Source organism: Muntiacus reevesi, chromosome 1, assembly GCF_963930625.1.
Source record: "Muntiacus reevesi chromosome 1, mMunRee1.1, whole genome shotgun sequence".
In the NCBI taxonomy this organism is placed as follows: Eukaryota; Metazoa; Chordata; class Mammalia; order Artiodactyla; family Cervidae; genus Muntiacus; species Muntiacus reevesi.
The window spans coordinates 154,299,712-154,322,048 of record NC_089249.1 but is presented as its reverse complement, the minus strand read 5'-3'; the positions used below and the strand labels follow the sequence as shown (position 1 = coordinate 154,322,048).

At 36.3% G+C, this 22,337-nt stretch overlaps 1 protein-coding gene across 1 annotated transcript in view; it reads right to left on the bottom strand.

The window, feature by feature from the left end:
- The window catches only part of FAF1 (Fas associated factor 1), a 481,413-nt gene that overhangs the window by 269,837 nt on the left and 189,239 nt on the right, over positions 1-22,337 (bottom strand). Inside the window, exon 6 of the mRNA XM_065913426.1 lies at positions 21,598-21,689. Coding sequence (XP_065769498.1) covers positions 21,598-21,689 — 92 coding nt within the window. The remainder of the gene's footprint in view (positions 1-21,597; positions 21,690-22,337) is intronic.

Genomic DNA, 22,337 nt, shown 5'->3' with positions numbered 1-22,337 from the left:
GATCAGTCCATCCTAAACAATATCAGTCCTAGGTGTTCATTGGAAGGACTGATGTTGAAGCTGAAACTCCAATACTTTGGCCACCTGATGGGAAGAACTGACTCATTTGAAAAGACCCTGATGCTGGGAAAGATTGAAAGCAGGAGAAGGGGACGACAGAGGATTGAGGTGGTTGGATGGCATCACTGACTCAATGGACGTGAATTTGAGTAAATTCCGGGAGTTGGTGATGGACAGAGAGGTCTGGAGTGCTGCAGTCCAAGGGATAGCAAAGAACTGAACACGACCGAGTGGCTGAACTACTGAACTGAGAGCAGGAAAGTTGATAGCACACAAAACAGCATCCCCCTATCCTGTTTCCATTTCTGCAATTCCAGTTATCTGCAGTTAACCAAGGTCCAAAAGATATTAAATGGAAAAATTCCAAAAATAAACAATTTCTAAGTTTTAAATTGCAGGTTGTTCTGAATAGCATGATGAAATCTCATGCTCTCCTGCTCCATCCCACCTGGGTCATGAATCATCCTTATGTCCAGAAATCATTCAGCAGTTATCTTGGTTATCAGATCAACTATCATGGTCCTTACATGCAAGCAATCCTAATTTTACTTAATAATAGCCACAAACCACAAGAGTAGTGATAGTGGCAATTTGGATATGACAAAGAGGAGCCATAAAGTGTTTCCTTGATGTGAACAGGTAAAGGTTTAAAAAAAAAAAAAAAAATGTATACCAAGTTTGCTAAACTCAACAGTAAGAATGAATCTTCTACCCATGAAATTGTAATGAAGGAAAAAGAAATCATACTAGTCACAGTCTCACCTCTACTTCCAAAAGTTATGGCTACAGTGTGTGAAAGCACTTAATTAAGGTGCAAAAGGCATCGTATTTACACAATAAGATATTCTGAGAGAAAGTCCACATTGCTGTAATATTTAATACAGTATATATTGTTATAACTTTTCTATCAACATTTATTGTTGTTTATCTTTTACCTAATTTAATACTGTGCCTAATTAATAAATTAAACCTTATTATAGGTATGTATGTACCGGCATACCTCATTATATTGCACTTTGCTTTATTTTGCTTCACCATTTTTTTTTTTTAACAAATCGAAGGGTTGTGCCAACCTTATACTAAGCAAGACTATTGGCATCATCTTTCCAAAAGCATTCTTTTTTAATTAAGGTATATATATTGTTTTTTTAGACAGAACTCTTTTATACACTTAACAGATACAGTATAGTATAAACCTAAGTTTACATGCACAGGGAAACCAAAAAATTCATTTGACTTGCTTCACTAGTGGCACATGGCACGGAATCCGCCTGCATGTGGGAGACCCAGACTCCACCCCAGGCCGGGGAGATCCTGTGGAGAGGAAACGGCAATCCACTGCGGTATTCTTGCCTGGAGAATTTCCTGGACAGAGGAGCCTGGCGGGCTAGAGTTCATGGGCTCGCAAAGAGTCAGACATAACTGAGTGACTCACACTTTCACTTTCATTTCATTATGATATTTGTTTTATAGCAGTGGTCTGGAATTGACTTTAAAATATTTCTGAGGTGTGTGCCTGTATAAGGCAAAACACAGTATATGTAGAATTTTGTACTCTTTGTAGTTTCAGGCCCACCATGGATGGCAGGACTACTACAGATAAGTATTTAGATTTTGTAGCCCAGACCCCCCCCCCCCAAAAAAAAAAAAAGAAATCACCTAGGGAACCAGAGAAAGCAGAGAAAGGCCAAGATGGAGCCCTGTGGCATTCCAATAATTCAAAATCAAGCAGAAGAAGAGAAATCAATGAAAAGGAGATTGATAAATGGCCAGTGAGATAACAGAAAAACCAAGGTAGCCAAAAGACATAAGTGCTTCAATTAGGACAGCATAAGCAATTATGTCAAATGATACTTGAGTTTTACATGCAGTAAGGCCAGAAAAAATGATCATGTTCAGGAAATAGCGGAAAGCTCAGTGTAACCACAATAAAGGGTATACGAAAGGAGTATGGTGAGGCTCGAACAGTAGGCCTAGGTCAATGCTGGAATGGGTAGCCATTCACTTCTCCAGGAGATCTTCCCAAGCCAGGGATTGAACCCGGATATCCCACATTACAGAAGGATTCTTTATCATCTGAGCCACCAGGGAAGCCCCTCAATATACATACATATGTCAAATGAACCTGGAGTCAAAGTGGCAAGATTGGAAAGTCTACTTGGGGTTTCAAGGTCTTGCATGGGTAAACCTATTTCACAATTATTCTCTAGAATTCAGCTTTTGCTCTAGAGCTTGGCTGACTTCCCCTCATACCAAAAATTTTACACCAAACTCACTTTGATCTCGATTCATATTGTTTGCATCCTTCTTTACATCCCTCCCCTCCCAAATACTACACATATACCTTATTTAATATTTATTTATAGTGTGTTTTGTAAGGTTTGCTTTGTTTCATGTGTGGAAGGCCTGAATTCAAGACTGCAACCGTTTTGAGGATAAGTGTTTTACCATTCATCTCTATTTCCCTTGGCATTACCATCTAAAAAGTGATTCAATGAAATCCTATAAATATTTAAGAAATAATTCTGCATATAGTTTAAAAACTATATTTGATTCTATGTTCTTTGTACACCAGCATTCTATCTCCCCAATAGCTAGGCTGTTCTGAGGATGTAACAATGAATAAGATCCTTGACTGCTAGGAGTTCACAACTCCTCCACTCTTTCTATAATTATTTGATTCTTATTTGTAATAATATAGGAATCAAAGACATAATCACTGACCTCAGGACAGACCAGTCTGAGTTATAACATGTAAGGGAAAAAAAAACAAAACATGTGAGGATTTTGGAAAAGCGAGCAAGTACTTTGAAGTACTATGAAGAATAGATGGTAATTTTATCAAGTAGATAGATAATGGAAGCGATTTCAGACATAGACTAGTTTGAGCAGAGACAGCGACTGGAGAGTATAGGGAAGGGTGTAGAAAGCAATAAGAAAGAAGCATAAGAGTATGTAAAGAAGGGTTTCTGAAAGAGGAAACTTGAAAAACATTAAAAACCAACATTATGGGAGCTTCAAGCGCTAGGCTAAGGAATTCAAAATTCCCGAATTCTTGATTATTATATAGACAGATCCTCTTATCTTTACATATGAATCTACACAATGCTTAATACCCTTAGCTCTTGCCTTTATGCAATTCCTTAGATACATTTCTTGACCTTGATTTGCAAACTTGTCTAATAACTTTGGGAAAAGGTTTGCCAGGACCAGCACTGACTGCCAGAATAGATTAGAACACCAATTTAGTCTAGTGCTACAATTTTCTAGTAGCCCTGGGGAAGGGTAAGTTTGGCAAGAAAAAAATATTTATGGCTTCAAAGTGTTTGGGAGTCAGAGAAAGATTTGAATTCCTGCTTCATTACCTGCTAGTTGTTGTGAGTTGTCCCCCACCCCCACAATAACACATTCTCTGAATAATATTATTATGGCACCATATACAAGGCCTGTAGTTGAGACACTTAACTACTCTATAAATTTTCAGTTTCCTCTTCAGAAAAAAGGAAAGTAACTTTTACTTGACAAAACTATGAATATTAAATTTTAGAAAGCCAAGTCGGAATTTTTATTACGTATAAAATTTATGGTGGTCTATTATTAAAAACTAGAATACTTTTGAGGGGTACCCACAATTTAAAATCTTACAATGACAGTGAAACATTGACCAGAGGATCTTTGGTACTTTTGAGGCAGCTATTTTTCATGTTTTAGTTCTATTTTTCTGTAGGAATTCATAGATGGTAAAACTTTTTTATAAATTTTTATTTTATTTTGGAGTATAGTTGATTAGCAATGTTATGTTAGTTTCAGGTATACAGCAAAGTGATTCTGTTATATATGCATCTTCTTTTTCCAAATTTTCCCATTTAGGTTGTAACAGAATATTGAGTAGAATTCCCTGTGCCATACAGGCTATTTATTTTAAATATAGCAGCATGTATATGTCATCGCTTTCCTGGTGGCTCAGATGTAAAGAACCTGCCTGCCACACAAGAGGCACAGGCTCAATCCCTGGGTCAGGAAGATCTCCTCAAGGGTATGGCAACTCAATCCAGTATTCTTGCTTGGGAAATCCCATTGACAGAGGGGCCTGGTGGGCTACAGTCCATGGGGTTGCAAAAGAGGTGGATATGACTTAGTGACTAAACAACAACACATGTCAATTCCAAACTCCCAGTCTTTCCCTCCCCTCCCAGGGGATACTGGAATGGTAGTCTATCCCTTCTTCAGGGATCTTCCCAACCCAGGAATGGAAACGGGGTTTCCCGTATCGCAGACAGATACTTTACCAGCTGAGCTACCCATATGATAATCTCCAGGTAAAACCAGGTCTAATGCATGAAATATAAGCGTATATTATGCCTAATATTATATAAGCTTATAGGTTCTTTTTAGCACAGATCTTGTTTAGTATTGATACACCACATTCATGTTCCCTGTGAAAACATTTTTTTATTATTTGCAACCTCAGACTCCAGCCTGATTCATTCACTTCGCCATTTGGCTACTCTTCAATGAGTGTAGACAGTAAAGAATCTGCCTGCACTGTGGGAGACCTGGGTTCGATCCATGGGTGCAGAATGTCCCCTGAAGAAGGGAATGGCAACTCACTTCAGTATTCTTGCTGGGAGAATTCCATGGACTGAGGAGCCTGACAGGCTACAGTCCATGGAGTCGCAAGGGGTCGGACACGACTGAGCGACTTTTCATGCTAGGATAGTTAGCCACAGTTAATCTACTTTCAAGCAGCCTTCTTTCACCTTCAAAATGCAAAGTCATTCATGCTACTTCAACTTTGACCTTCAGAATAGCTCTAAGGGTAACTGCCAATCAAAGTAGGTGGATGAGAAATAACACAAAACAGTTTTTTGTTTCTCTTAATGGCATGTTTTCTCTTCAATTAGAGGGAGAAGAAAGTGTTAGCAAATGTAGAAAGTTTTCAGAAGCAGTTGAATTTTATCTCGATGCAAGAAGTGGTTTTAAATAGAAATCTATTCTCTCCTCACTAGTTTTTAATGTATTCTTCTCCATTGTGATTTTCCTTTCAGTTTTAATAGCTGCATTTACCAACAAGGAGATGGTTGTTTCTACAAACAGACAACAGTTATTAAAACTTACCATTACTCTACCCTCAAATACAAACTGAAATTAATGTTTAAAATGTAATGAAAATCATATACATCGTCCCCAAGCTTCAAACTGGTGAGTATTTGCAAAAACTACAACACAATGTTAATATTTTAAAGCAGTTAGTGGCAAAATGCACATTTACCATCTCATAATTTTCCAGCCAGTTTCTTAATATTCAAGTTGAGGGGAAGGACAGAAGGAGGGAGGTACATTCTAAGAGAGGGAACTATAAAAAGACAAGTGAATAAATAGATATCCACCTCCTTAAAATTTTCAGTATGATAACTAAGCATTAGTATCTAATACCAACAAAATTTTAGAAGTAGTTTCAATAGAACATCCCTTCTCTACTTTCATTTTTGTCCACAAGTCTTGGCCTTCCAGTGCTCTTTCATTTGCAGAATGTCCATCTCTACCTGGGGGAGAATCCCATTCCAATTTAATTATGAGCATTTATCAGGAACAGTGAAGTCATCTGTAAAATATCTGCCTTCTAGTGAATAACAACTTCATTTTAATTCACTGACTTAGTTTAATGCATTTTATATTCCTTTCTAGTTTGTTTTTTTTTGGGGGGGGGGAGGGCCGTGGTGGAGATTGACTGTAAGGAGAAAATAGCATACAGCAAATCTTAACACAGGCCCCAATAAATAAATCTGAAGTTACAGACATTTTTATACCTGTGAACGTAAAAAGTCATAAATTACTGGCTTCCATATTTCAAGTATTGATAAAACAACATTAAGAAAATATATATAACAGCCTTTACTGTCTTGACTTTATTTCACATTGAGAGAGCACTTTAATGATTCACTAATACAGAAAGCATACGGATATTTTAATATATATGCCACAGTGATTTTTCAAGGTTAACTTATGGTTGAATTATGGTAGCAAAACAATCATTTGATCATCATGTCGCTATATACCTGTCATTAATTCCTGATTAAGAAGAGGGTGACTTCTTTCTGACAAAGAGCAGCAGGCCCATAGGGTGGAACAATAGAAGGCAGGGTGTTTTGCATCAAGGATATTAACAGTAATTTTACGGATTTCTTCTCCAGAAATTCCCTGAATCAAGAATTTCCTCTTAAATCTTCAGTGGACAGAAGATTTGGTCAGGCTAAACCATAGCCTTTCTATTATTAATAAAACATAAACAGTTCTATGAGAAGCACTCATTGTTATAAAGTATAAATCCATCAATTAAACAACTAGACTAGGAAGAACAACACATTTAGACTTGGGATTCAAGGCTGTTACAGAATGAATGTTTGTGTATCCCCTCAAATTCACATTCTGAATACCTAACACCCAACATGATGGTATTTGGAGGCAGGGTCTTTGGAAGATGATTACAATTATATGAAATCATGAGGATGAGACTCCTAAAATTAGATTACTATTCTTATAAGAAGAAGAGAGAACAGAGCTTGTGCTCTCCCTCTGTCAAGTGAGGACACTGAGAAAGTAGCCATCTGCAAGCCAAGAAGCAAGCTCTCACCATGAACCAAGTCTGTCAGCATCATGGACTTTCTAGCTTTAAGAACTGTGAGAAAGAAATGTCTGTTGATTAAGTCACCCTGTCTACGGTATTTTTTATAGCAGCCTAAGTTGACTGATAAGAGTTTTTAGGAGTTCTGTATTCATAGCACTCAAGTAAACAGACACCATCAATTCAGCACAGGCTATCTATTTGTTAAATACCTGTATACACACATCCAAATTAATATCCCACTCATTAAAACCCACTGTAGAAAACAATAAGCATTTGTCAAATCTCATGTAACTGGGGGGCACTTAAGAATTATGCATTTATTGTATGTAAATTATATCTCCATAAAAAATTATAAGCCATAAAACGTACTTCAACAATTAGATGACTACTACTTGCGCAATCAAATGAGTCCTGTATTTTTAACCTCAAAACACACTTTTAATCAAGGTAAATGAAAACTATGAATTTTTTCTCCAAGACTACTTTATAAGAGGATGTGACCACTGACAGATACTGGTTGTTGCCCGTGAAATTAAGTTTCTCAAATCAATGTTGTATAAGTAGTTTAGACGAGTAAAATATTAACATCAGTACAGAAATAGAAAATCTTCTGTTTCATTTCTGCTCATGTGTGTATGCTATTTCTTTTCTTGCACTAGATATTTTAAACAAATATCAATGAAAAATAGGTTTAGAAGGTTCATTTCCATTAACTTTATTTTTTAAATATGACCTAATACTGAAGCCAAAAAATTAATTTTTTCAAATTACTGATTTTCTTTTAAAAATAAAATAATCTTAAGAGTGTGCTACTGAATTTTTCATTAATATTTTACAATTTATATTTTTCTAAAAAGCTCTACAAAATTTTCTCTTCTTTGTCTCTTTGGGAATATTTTATGATCTACAATGATCTTTTTATCCTTTCAGATATAGCAAGCTTTTAAATTAAAAAGCATGACACATGGCAATTTAAATTTCCATTCTAAACTTACAGAGTCATATGAGCTCTTGTCAACAAAAGACCAAATTTACTATAATTATGGATTATTTACACTAAAACAAAATAAGAAATCAATATGTAAATGTAATGTTTGTTGTAGCTAATGCAGCCAGCAATGACAGATTAGGTTCAAATAGCAATCAGTTTGAAAATCTGGCACATATGTAAATGAGCTAGGGACTTGATGTTTACCTTTGACTGTATTTCATTCAGGATTTTTAAATTGTCTCAGGAACAGCACAAAAATAAAATGTTAATCTTTCTACTACAAATACAACTTGAGCCCTCATCATAACTGAAATTAGGTTTTGTTCCTGTCCAGCTAAACTAACATGTGATATTAATAATTCTGAGTTGCAGATTACATCATTCTTAATTAACACTCTGCTACAGTTGTTAACATCCTCCAAGACACCATGTTATCATCACCACAAGTTCTGTAACAATCTTAAAACCACATTTAACAAAGGTTGGCCTCTTACTCTGGAGCTACTTTTAATTGCTTTCTTTGCTGGCAATTAAATATGTCTAGATAAACAAACATTTGGTTTCACATAATTCTTAATAACATTTTTCAGGAAGATTTCAAAGTTCAGGTGTCCTTATGTCTATAATTACTGTTTATCAATATAGAGATATATTGGATTCAGCAAAATGTACTAACCAAAGTATATAAGATTAATCAAAATGTGGTAATTAGCGGTGATAGTGATATATTGTGATCCACCAAGTAGTTCATAGAAAAACTGTCAAAACATAATTCTATCCATCTAGACAAACCATGAAGAAAGAAAAAAAATTTACAGATACATCAATTTTTGTTTCATGAATTAGTGACCAAGTTTCCAACTTTCCATTAAATCAACCACAGGGAATACCTGTAGTTCTTTTTCAAGGTGTGATTTTAACAAGCTAATCTCAGTAGTCACTGACCTATCAATAGGCAGTTAACTATATAAATGGGTTTGGTACATCAATCCAATTAGATGTGTTGTGATCTCCATCAATGCTGTAATTGGGGACAAGTTTCTTTTATCCAGATTGCATAACTTTAGGGAAGTGTTGTCTTCTTAAAATAAGTCACTTTTTAGTACCCTTTATTAAGACACATTGACTAATCTAATACTTTCTAATATCACTTTTACAAAATGTAATAAAAATGCTCACGAGAATTGAAGTTAAACAGTAATCACGATAATATACTTGAAACATTGATTATACTATATTAAGAAATGATGAGTTGCTTTAAGAATGATATACATCAAACTGTTATCAAATATCATACTGCTTACAGCACCAGTAAAACATTTTCACAGATGAATATTATTTGCGAAAACAACAAAAAAGTTGTTTTGTAAAGCATTTTGGAAGGAAAAATTAATCAACCCATTCAGAACATTTACTTGCACATGTAAAGTTACACCTTTCTGTACCTCAGTTCTCCCAGTCATAAAATGGGACTAGATTTGATGACTGCTTTAAATCCTTCCAAAGATGATACCCTAGAGCTGTCACCTTATTCTAAGTCAGAGATCTCAAAACTGTGACTACTGCATTAAAGGAGAACACCAAAAATTGAAATAGCAGGACACAGACAAAAAGAGTGAAAAATATTACAAGGATTAACATCTGTGCAGAGGTTGTGAGGTGGTGGGGAAACAGAAGTAGGATGAGAGCTATTTGAAAGTATCCTTAGAATGTTCTTATAATAAGTGGACCCCAAGTAGCTCTATGAGACTTCTCAGTAATCTTTTTAGTTGGGATAATGAGGGTGCATGAGTATCTTGAATGGCCTCAGAACAGGGTGGGAGATATGGGGGGAAAAAAACAAAAAGAAAAAAGTAAACTGTCTGTGTAAGTATCAATATACATACCAACCCAGAGGTGTCACCTCTCTTAGTTAAGACCAAAGCCAGGAACATAGCTATATACTTATTACCACAGCTAGTTATAAGAAGCAGGGGCAGAAGAGGAATACTTCCATTTCCCCCTTTTTAATACCATGCTTAATGGATGTAGGAGGGGCATATCCAAAGCACATTGGAAGAGGCCTCAGGGATCATGAGAACAGTGTTCATTTGCTTTCCTTCAAACTTCTGCCTCTGCTCACAGGTAAGTACTGTTTCTGCCCATGCTGCTTCTCTTCACAAATGAAAATTTTTAATAAGAACACTTGTGGCATTCTTTCCAGATTCTAAACTTTCTTCTTCCAGAAGAAGAGAAAGGACTATTGCAATTATTCACACAGTCACCGTGTACTAGGTTAGGTTTCACAGAAGGTGAGGATGAGATGAGCAGCTTTGTCCCCCATTTCCTATGCCCTAGTGCACTAAATTACCTTCCACCTTTTATCCTCTGTGATAGATAGTCCTGGACAAGGTTTGCCATGAGCTCTCTAAGTTACGTATCCTGCTGTGACCAGGCTGGTGAGGCAGGCTGACTGCATCAGTCCTTAAGGCTCTGAAAACCCAGTCATAACTTTCTGTAGGTCACTTGAGGGCATGACAAAGTGAAAGTGTTAGTTGCTCATTTGTGTCTGACTCTTTGCGACTCCAAGAACTATAGCGTGATAGGCTCCTCTGTCCATGGAATTCTCCAGGTAAGAATACTGGAATGGGTAGCCATTCCCTTTTCCAGGGGATCTTCTCGACCCAGGGATCGAATCTGGGTCTCCTGCATTGCAGGGAGATTCTTTACCATCTGAGCCACCAGAAACGTGGGTCCTAAGATTTAGGTCTGGAGTGAAAGGTAAAAGACCTCATGAAGAACTCAAGTCAAAGCCACATGATCTACTTGGTGCTTGTCTGGTTACTAAAGCAGTTTCTTTTTCCCAATCATGGAGCTTCTTTATTTTCCGGTAGCATCTGAGGCCCAGAGCAGAAGCGTGACCTGCCCTACCAAACAGTGATTCTGTGGGAGAGCTGGGGCTAGAACTCAGACGGGGCTGCGACTCAGATATCTTGACTCACTACTACTCAATTTCCTTCCACAGTATCCACTGGAAAATATAATACCCAACTCTAGATAAATTCAAGGCTATTGTTACCTGATTTCCCACCAATGGTTTTCCAAGAACAAAGAAGGGCCACATATTTTAACACCAGTGGTTTACTTAACTATCACAAGAGTCTCAATTAGTACCCTGAATTTACTCAAGCTTGCACAAATAGCAGCTAACTCAAAGCCAGAGGAGGCCACACAAGAGAACCATGTGCTAGACTGTATGATCAGAGTTCAACAACACCCCCACAGAAACCATCGAAATATTAATGGGAACCATCCTCCCAGTATAAAAAGGTTAAAGTTCAATAGCAAGACTCAATTACTACTTGTAAAAAGGGACAACTATATACAAGGGATACCTTATTTCCTGTCACCCTGCCACAAAAAAATTGAGACAATCTATGTAATTATAATGGAGTTGGACATTTTTATTACTTAGGATAAGACGGAAAAAATATCAGTGACCTCAGATATGTAGATGACACCACCCTTATGGCAGAAAGTGAAGAACTAAAGGGCCTCTTGATGAAAGTGAAAGAGTAGAGTGAAAAAGTTGGCTTAAAACTCAACATTCAGAAAACTAAGATCATGGCATCCAGTCCCATTGCTTCATGGCAGATAGATGAGGAAACTGGCTGGCTTTATTTTTCTGGGCTCCAAAATCACTGCACATGGTAATTGCAGCCATGAAATTAAAAGACGTTTACTCCTTGGAAGGAAAGTTATGGCCAACCTAGACAGCATATCAAAAAGCGGAGACATTACTTTGCCAAAAAAGGTCCATCTAGTCAAGGCTATGGTTTTTCCAGCAGTCATGTATGGATGTGAGAGTTGGACTATAAAGGAAGTTGAGCACTGAAGAATGGATGCTTTTGAACTGTGGTGTTGGAGAAAACTCTTGAGAGTCCCTTGGACTGCAAGAAGATCCAACCAGTCCATCCTGAAGGAGATCAGTCCTGGGTGTTTGTTGGAAGGACTGATGTTGAAGCTGAAACTCCAATACTTTGGCCACCTGATGCGAAGAGCTGACTCACTGGAAAACACCCTGATTCTGGGAAAGATTGAGGGCGGGAGAAGGGGACGACAGAGGATGAGATGGTTGGATGGCATCATCGACTCGATGGACATGGGTTTGGGTGGACTCCGGGAGTTGGTGATGGACAGGGAGGCCTGGCATGCTGCAGTTCATGGGGTCGCAAAGAGTCAGACACAACTGAGCAACTGAACTGAACTGAAAGCAAGTTGAAAAGACTATACTTTATTACCAAGGCACCTATTCAGTCACTAGTTATTGTCACTAGTTACTTGGCACTAGTTATTTCCCTTGCTTAGAATACTATTCATTCTGCTCTTCACTTTAATAGTCTTTAATCATTCATGTCTCAGCTGAAATAGGACATCTTCTGAGAAGCCTTTCCTCATCACACAACTTACAGGAGTCCCCCAGTTACTTCTTATCCAGTCATTCTATTTCAGTTTTCTGCAAAGCACTTATTACCATCTGATGACTCTTCCTGTTTGATTTATAGTTTGGTGCCTGTCCTTCCACCCTACCCCCATGTCTACACATATTATATTGTAAATTCCATGAAAGCAGGTACCCTGTCATCTGGCTTCTCATTGTATTTCTAACACCTAGAACAAGGAACTAACACACTGTAAACAAGATGGTACCCAATCTGTATCTGGTAAATGAATGAATAATTGACATCCTATAAGAATAAAATGAGGTGGACTCTCTGTATATCTGAAAAACAAAATTAACAAAACAGCCAATGGAGAGACTATATGTGTATGGATGAAAACAAAATCTCTCAATTTGTCATGAAACTTTTCATATTCATTAACAACAAATGTTTATTAAGGGCTTCTACATAGATGGCCATGGATGAGCTGAGGGAGATGCTCTGAAAGAATGCTCTTGTTTTCACAGCTTGGGATCTGGCTGGAGAGAGAGTACAGCCAGTTATGAAATAATACTGGGGAAACTTAAGACTCAACAAAAGAAAGGTGTTGCCGGAGGCCACAAAACCAGTGGGACAGACACAGGATAAACAGTGTCTGACTATAAAGCTAGAGTTCCTTCCATTATCCCATATTTCAGTGAAAAAAACAAAAAATCACAAGGAACACTGGAAAAAAATGTTAAACTCAGGCCAAGGAGTGAAGACTGCCTAGTTTATTACACCTATGGAACACTTGTAAGATCTTCAGCTCCCCAAATATCTTGTAGCTGTTCTGCATGATACTTCATACTCCACACTAGACCTTTACTCATTAGCTTTGGTCTCTCTTAGGAGGCAAACATTCTCAGGGATTTATTACTTCACAGTATTCATTCGATTAATATTTCTAAGTATTTAAAATGTTTCAGGCACTCTTTCAGCTGCTGAGGATACAACAGTAAACAAAAAAGGTCCATAATTTCTTGTAGCTTTACACTGTGGTAAGGAATACAGAAAACAAATATGAATCTATTACTAATATAATGCATTTTGTAATAATGTAAGATAAAGGGAAAGAGTATAACAGAGGGGCTCTTTTAGTCAGGCAAATCAAGAAAAATCTATCTGAGAATGTAACATTTGAGTAGAGGACTGAATAAGGTAAAGGAGTGAGTCAAGTCGATAACTGATGAAAGAACATTCCAGGTAGGAGAACAGCATAGTGCAAGTGTCCTGAAGTTGATGAAGCACACTTAGAATGTTTAAAGAAGAACAGGGAGGCCAGTATGGCTGGCAAGATACAAGCCAGAGATGAGAATGATAAAAATGAAGTTGAAAAAGTCAGGGACAAGATTATGTAAGTCCTTAATATACTTTGATAAGAAATCTGAATTTTTGTCTAAGAGTAATGGAAAGCTAATGGCGGGATGTGAGCAGGGGAAAGATGCAATCAAGCTACGGTTTTGACTCATGTCTATCTTAGACCATTTTAATAAAGGGAGAGCTGCCATTTGAAGGTAGTGGAATAAGGACGGGGAAAGAAGAGGTCATTAAATGGTAAGACTGAGAGAAAGTAAAGGAAAATTTAACTACTGATTTTTATTATCTATGATTATAAGTAAGAAATACACACAATTTTTTCTTACTTTATTTTTTTCCAGTTTTGATAACAAGATTACATAAACATTATAAAATAAGATAGGTAGCAGTCCCACAGGGAAGTTTGTGTAAGATTTCTTTATGGAAATCCTCTGGGCTAGGGGAAGAATATAGCATGCAAAATTTTATACTGTAAGTTCAATTTCTGTAATGGTTATTACTTTTTCAGGTTATCTAAGTCTTATATTCATTTTACTACCTGATAGTTTATAGAAAATTCTCCACTTCAACTAAACTTCAGATTTTACTGCCACAAAGATAAGTTTATTACTATTCATGTACACTTTTATTTTAGAACAATTTATTAATTTCTTATGTTTAGCATTAACTTATTTAATAATTATTATACTAATCCAAAAATCTCCTCTGAATCTGTAGTTATGTCCTCGTTTTCACACCTAATATTTTTGTGCTTTCTCTTATCTTTTCTTGGCTAGATTTTTCAAGCAGTTATTATTTGTTGATTACTTATATCATTAATTGTATGTGTGCTCACTCATATTTGACTCTCTGTGATCCCATGGACCATAGCTCGCGAGGCTCCTCTGTCCACAGAATTTTCCAGGCAAGAATACTGGAGTGTGCTGCCATTTCCTACTATACTATCATTAATTACTGCTTTTAAATGTTTCTTTGCTTCTACTTTCTTCAGACTTATTCTACTGCTATTTCCATAACTTCTTAAGAAGAACATAAAATGCAATTATTTTCTATCTCTATTGTCTTCTGATTAGTGCACTTAATATTACAAATTTCCCTCTAAGTATCACTTCTGCTGTATTCAAAGTTTCAATGTATAGAACTCTTAATTGTTCAGTTCAGTTCAGTTGCTCAGTCATGTCCGATTCTTTGCGACCCCATCAACTGCAGCATGCCAGGCCTCCCTGACCATCACTAACTCCCAGAGTTCACCCAAACTCACGTCCATTGAGTCTGTGATGCCATCCAACCATTTCATCCTCTGTCGTCCCCTTCTACTCCTACCCTCAATCTTTCCCAACATCAGGGTCTTCTCAAATGAATCAGCTCTTCGCATCAGGTGGCCAAAGTAATTGCACTCATCTCACATGCTAGTAAAGTAATGCTCAAAACTCTCCAAGCTAGGGTTCAGCAATACGTGAACTGTGAACTTCCAGATGTTTGAGTTGGTTTTAGAAAAGGCAGAGAAACCAGAGATCAAATTGCCAACATTAGCTGGTTCATCAAAAAAGCAAGAGAGTTCCAGAAAAACATATATTTCTGCTTTATTGACTATGCCAAAGCCTTTGACTGTGTGGATCACAATAAACTGTGGAAAATTCTGTAAGAGATGGGAATACCAGACCATCTGACCTGCCTCTTGAGAAATCTGTATACAAGTCAGGAAGCAACAGTTAGAACTGGACATGGAACAACAGACTGGTTCCAAATAGGAAAAGGAGTACGTCAAAGCTATATACTGTCACCCTGCTTATTTAACTTATATGCAGAGTACATCATGAGAAAAGCTGGGCTGGAAGAAGTACAAGCTTCTTCCCAGGAATCAAGACTGCCGGGAGAACTATCAAGGACCTCAGATATGCAGATGACACCACTCTTATGGCAGAAAGTGAAGAACTAAAGAGCCTCTTCATGAAAGTGAAAGAGGAGAGTGAAAAAGCTGGCTTAAAGCTCAACATTCAGAAAACTAAGATCATGGCATCCGGTCCCATCACTTCATGGCATCAAGATGCGGAAACAGTGGAAACAGTGGCTGACTTTATTTGGGGGGGGCGGGGGCTCCAAAATCACTGCAGATGGTGATTGCAGTCATGAAATTACAAGACGCTTACTCCTTGGAAGGAAAGTTATGACCAACCTAGACAACTTATTAAAAAGCAGAGATTACTTTGCCAACAAAGGTCTGTCTAGTCAAGGCTATGGTTTTTCCAGTAGTCATGTATGGATGTGAGAGTTGTACTACTGTAAAGAAAGCTGAGCACCAAAGAATGGATGCTTTTAAACTGTGGTGTTGGAGAAGACTCTTGAGAGTCTTTTGGACGGCAAGGAGATCCAACCAGTCCATCCTAAAGGAGATCAGTCCTGCATGTTCACTGGAAGGACTGATGTGAATGGGAAAGACTAGAGATCTCTTCAAGAAAATGAGAGATACCAAGGGAACATATCATGCAAAGACGGGCTCAATAAAGGACAGAAATGGCATGGACCTAACAGAAGCAGAAGATATTAAGAAGAGGTGGCAAGAATACACAGAAGGACTATACATAAAAGATCTTCAAGTCCCAGATAATCACAATGGTGTGATCAGTCACCTAGAGCCAGACATCCTAGAATGTGAAGTCAACTGGACCTTAGGAAGCATCACTATGAACTAAGCTAGTGGAGGTGATCGAATTCCAGTTGAGCTATTTCAAATCCTAAAAGATGATGCTGTCAAAGTGCAGCACTCAATATGTCAGCAAATTTGGAAAATGCAGCAGTGGCCACAGGACTGGAAAGGGTCAGTTTTCATTCCAATCCCAAAGAAAGGCAATGCCAAAGAATGCTCAAACTCTTATTTGTGCTCACTTCTAAATTACTAGTGGTTGTTATTATGATTTCATTTTTACCCATAAATTATCTGTAGTATCCAAAGGTCTGGAGGACCTCAGAGATATCTTTTTATTACTACTTCATTTTTAATTTTACTGCAAAATGGCCAAAGAATGGATCAGCATGACAGTGATTCTTTGGTAGTGATTCTTAATCATCCTACTTGGAATACACTGCAGTATTTTGTACCATTACCACTGTATATTTGAGACAAAAAATACAGGTACAGATTTCTCAGGATTGTCTCAATCTAGAGACATAAGACTGAATTACAAATGGGACACACATACCAGTGAAAGCTCAACTGGCAACTAGGAAACAGATGTTTATAGAGATTTATTATTTATATATATTTGGAAAAATAAGCACTGAGAGGAGATGTCAGGGAAAATGTACAGTAAGAGGGGCTGCTGAAAACAGAACTCTAGGGGACACCAACTTTACAGCAGATGAAGAAAAGAGGAGCTTACAGGATGAAACAACCTGAGTGGCAGATAGAACACCAACAGTGTTGGAAATTTTCTTTAAAGAGATTAATTTTTTTAAAAGTCACAATATGTCAATGACTAGGTTGTAAGTACCTAGAGGACAGAGCATGCTTTCATCTAGTAGTTAATCAATAAATCTTTGATAGATTGACCCTTTCCTATGATATGAAACAGGTATAATTAACAGTTCCCCTCTTTTAATTTTATTGTGATTGACAGTACAATCTGAAATTGTGCCACAGGGGTAACTGCATCACCTTTGAATTAATAAGTGAAATCTGATCTATTTTATAAAGCTTAAAAATACTTTTCAACTGTTAAAAAGATTATGATGAAAGAGTTTGCTCTTAAATTCTCAAAAAGCCTGAAATTCTATTTTCTGAAAAACAAAAACATAATTTACTTTAAAATAATTCTAAATATAAGGTTATAGACACTTATATGGTAATTCTGCTGCTCTTAGCTTTTTAAAAAATACTGTAAATACAAAATGAGATTCAATTACCAGGCACCCCCTAGTGGCAGTAAAATCAAGTTAAAAAAAAATTTCATAAGGCATGGTTTAATATATAGCTCTCACCAAACCTTGAGAATAAAACTGTTTGCCAGTAAACAATTTAAGAGCATGTTATTTTACATCTATATTTTACTAGATGATGAATAGTACAGTAACTAAAAAATTCATTCACACACTAAAATTTCATCAATATTCTTGAAAACTACAGTAACTGAAATACATATAAATGAACTTCAAGGACTATATAATGAAAAATCACAAGCTTTTTTTAAAAATGTCATTATAGAAAACAGCTTCCAAAAAAGAAGTCATCTTTGGAATAAAGCTTTATAAATTTCTGTCAAGAAACCGGAAGCTAGATGAAGAGTCAGATGAAGATATCAGTAGCAGAAGTATTATTCACTGTTGACCTTAAACCAGTTGCAAAACTCTTAAAAACACCTCAATTTCCTACTTTATAATATAGATATCAATATCAGCCTCTGTATTCTTACAGAGGCGCTATAAAAATGAAGTGAGAGTTGAATGAAAAAGATTACTACTGGTATTTACTAGCATAAATGTTTTAATAATTATGCTTTGCAATTTGTGCTTTTGCATATAAATGTACCTCTTCTGTTTAATGAATTTTTATAACCACCCTGGCAACTAAAATCAATGTTTCCTATTTTATATAAGGAGAATCTAAGACCCTAGATAAACAGGGATTATAATCTGGGATTTTTCTCTCTAGATCTTATCTTTTTTGCATGGATAGGTTATAATCGCATTACTTTTCTGATTTGGTTATAATAAACTTTGTTTAGGAATGACACCATAACATCAGTATTGTCCAGTTCATTGAGAAAATGATACTGATACTGATATTCTGTTACTGATACTCTAAAGAAAGAACATAACGTTTGCCACTGCACTGAAATTGGAATGGTGGAACCCAGCAGCAGGACCTCGTCATAGTTCTGCACTACAATTAACAGGCAGTTTATTACCCAATTTCTCTCAGTCTTTCCACATCCACTGACTTGTGTCAGAGAAATAAAAGAATAAAATCAATTTAATATCAAACCAACCACCTAAATCAAATATACCTTTAAAAAAAAATACCAAATCTGAGGAGAAGGATGGGGTGGTATGTATATAAAGTTTGCTATTTTCCTCTTTTAGTTTTGAAGTTTTTCTATTTATTTGCCAATTCTCAAATCTAACAATCAGGAAGATATTTTCTCCTTTTTAAATTATAAATGGTTTACAAATTACAAATAAGGTTTGTATGAATCCACCAACTATAACAAAATTTTGCAAAAACAAATCAACTTGATTTATTATGCAGTTTAGTGCAAAGATATTGTCTCCCATATTTGATAATATGATATGCTATATAACTCAATATTAAATTACTTTTGGGTTCCATTATACAGCTATGATATAAAAATTATTTTTGTTTGATAAAACACAAGTAAAAATTATAAGTTAAAAATAATTATTATCATTAGCTTTTAAAATTCTGTATGGATTTTTTATGTCTCTCATGAAATGAGAATTTAAGATATATATTATAGATTAAAAAAAGAAAAATAATCTCTAGCTTTATAGAAAGATATCTTAGATTAACATATCTAAAAGAAATACACCATAACTTTTATGCACATTAATAAACTTCTTCATCAGCAGGAGTCTCTATGCTCCTCCTCTCACTGGCCAGATACACTGTGTTTTTTCTATCTTTTATTTGAATTTTTATGTCTTTCTTATCATTCCAACATAGGAAAAAGCACCATTATAACTTGCTAAAAATCCATAAAGCCAACTAAGAAAGACTACTTTGAAAAGTGAAAGTGAAAGTCACTCAGTCCTGTCAGACTCTTTGTCCACGACTCTTTGTCCAGACTCTATACAGTCCATGGTATTCCCCAGGCCAGAATACTGGAATGGGTAGCCTTTCCCTTCTCCAGAGGATCTTCCCAACCCAGGGGTTGAACCCAGGTCTCCTGCATTGCAGACAGATTCTTTACCAGCTGAGCCACAAGGGAAGCCCAAGAATACTGGAGTGGGTAGCCTATGCCTTCTCCAGCAGATCTTCCTGACCAAGGAATTGAACCAGGGTCTCCTGCATTGCAGGCAGATTCTTTACCAGCTGAGCTACCAGGGAAGACTACTTTAGCATACAAAGTAGTCATTCTCCAACAAACACTGCATTTCAAGAAACACTGTAGGCCCCTGTCTGCCTAGGGACTGAGACACATGGCAGTGAACATTTCCATTAGCCCAGGAAGACATTTTTGAGAAATCCAGTTAATCATACTACTGGAAAGCAACAGACTATAACCAATGATGTCTCTTATCTACATTTAATTATGTGGATTATACACTGGATGATATTCTTAACTAACCTAAAAATAATGTTGTATCTGAGTAGATACAGAACCCATACCTATAATCTCATCTGGCATTTAAATCAACATTACTATAAGCATAAGGACTATAAGTACTGTTTCTCATAGTATGCGAATACAAATTCCCATTTATATATGATCTGAACATAAGATACAGAGCAACCCAAGAAATCTTTAAATTCTCAGCCTAAAACAAACCATTAACAGACTATCAGATACAATTATATCAGATTTAACTTTCTTTAGTTCAGTGATTTCTACTTTGGTAAAGTGAAATTTACTTTTCTTTTTGATACTATCTACCTGTGATGGTATGAGCTATTAGAAACACACATTTGGTTTTCTTCCCCACACAGAGCTCCTAAAATCTTTGCAATTTTTTAAGTAATAAGAGTGATACTAATGAGCTTCGATCCTGGTTGCCAGGGGAACCAACCTCATGATTAGAGGGTTAGAACGTTTAACCATTTCTCCTTCCCACCCTACTCTGTGAAGAAGAGAGCAGATGGAGGTTGGGCTAATTACTAATAGCCAATGATTCAATCAGTCATGCCTATATGATGAATCTCCCTTTAAAAATCCTAGTTGAAGAGCTCTGGAGAGCTTCCAAGTTGGTAAAAAAGAAAGCATCCATGTGTTGGCAGGGGGGCACACCTTAAACATTACAAGCACTCCTCTGCTCGAGACCCTTCCAGATCTCATTCTATACATCTCTTCATCTGGCTGTTCATTTAAAATATGTTTTACAATAAACTGGTAATAGTACATAGAGCATTTCTGAGTTCTATGAGCCATTCTCTTGCAAATTATCGTACACAGAAGGGAGTAGTGGGAAACTCCAAACCACAGCCAGTTGGTCAGAAGCACAAGTGACAACCTATACCTGCAATTGGGTCTGATGGGGGGCAGTCTTATGGAGCTGAGTCCTAAACTTGTGGGATCTAATGCTATCTCCAGGTAGGTAGTATCAGAATTCTGTTAAACTGAAGAATATCCAGCAGGTGTTGAAGACTTGACGGGTAGGGGACACATCTGTTGGCCAGAACTGTTCCATGGGTAGTACAGTAAAGAAAACAGGACTTTTTTCCTTTCACTACACTAATAACAAAGATAGTGGTGGGAAAAAATTTGACAACATTTGAAGTTTAGAGACACCAAGTTGTATTAAATTAAAAAAAAAGAAAATGTGCAAAAAATTGTGAAAATCTAAGAACAATTTAAAACACAGTTCCAGAAGGATACTGTGCTCAGGAAAATTATGACTCTATCACTAGCTTAATGATTCACTTTATATCAGGTTGCTTCATTAGGCAATAATAATACAATATATAATTAAATACTGAAATCATTTATCATTCTATAAATATACTGAGTTTCACTGTAAAAACTGAAAAAAGAATGAGGCTCTCTATTCCAAAAAGAAAGAAAATCTTAAAAATTTTATATCAATGTATTTCAAGCTGTATTCTCTAGAGCACAAGAAATTTCCTCAAAGATATACTGCTTCAGCCCTGGGAGAAACTACAGTTCCAGTTACTCAGTCGCTTCCCTCCAACTCCCGTTCTTCCCTTCAAACAGAGAAGCACCATTTATGACTCTTTTATTATATAACAAAGTTTCGCTAGCTTTTCTTTGTAAAAAGATTCCATCACGAAAATCAAACAAATAAACATCCAAACCAAATAGTTTGAAACTTTATATAGTTAACAGTTGTTAGTAAGCTAAAACTTCAACAAGATTTTGATTTAATTTTGATATTTATATGTAGCTTAAAGAAATTTAACAATCAAACTTTTCATTTCCTATTTCCAGGAAAAGTAAACACCTTACCCAGCATGGCTAGATGATGAAGGTGGCGGCAAATCTGGTGTAAGGACATAAAGACTGTTGTTTTTTGGCAAGTGTAGTGATTTTAAGACCGTCTGAAAAAGAAAAAGTAAAAACAAAAAATAACTATTGATTGTGCATTATTAATATTTTCCTATAATTCTTAGAAAATTATTGCCATTGCAGTTTGACTTTTCATCTTTCGACAATTTCCTAAGTAGGATAATATAGAAGAACTACTGATTCCAAATAAATTTGTTTCTCCCATGTATAAGTTAGCATAATTATGAGTATTAAAATAAAATACAAATTCTTTAGCTCACAAAGAGATACAAATATACACAGTTACATACACAGTTGAAGATTATTAATTACTTCATTGAAGAAGCATAGCCTTGCAACTAATATCTATTTCATTCAGGATCATTATAGCAAAAATTAGCAAGTTATGTTTTCAGAGATCATTAGACCTAAAAAAGATGATAGAGAATCTCTCAAATCAAAGATTTTATAAATGAGGATCTATAGCCTAAGAAGTGAAAGGACCTGGATGAGGTCTCTACTGAGTGTTACCTGGGTTACTTAACTCTTCCTCCAGATAATCATCATCATGTGTTTGTGTGTGTTCAGTAGTGTCCAACTCTGGGACCCCATAGACAGTAGCCTGCCAGGCTCCAAGGTCCATGAGATTTCCCAGGCAAGAATCCTGGAGTGGGTTGCCATTTCCTCCTCCAGATCTCAAC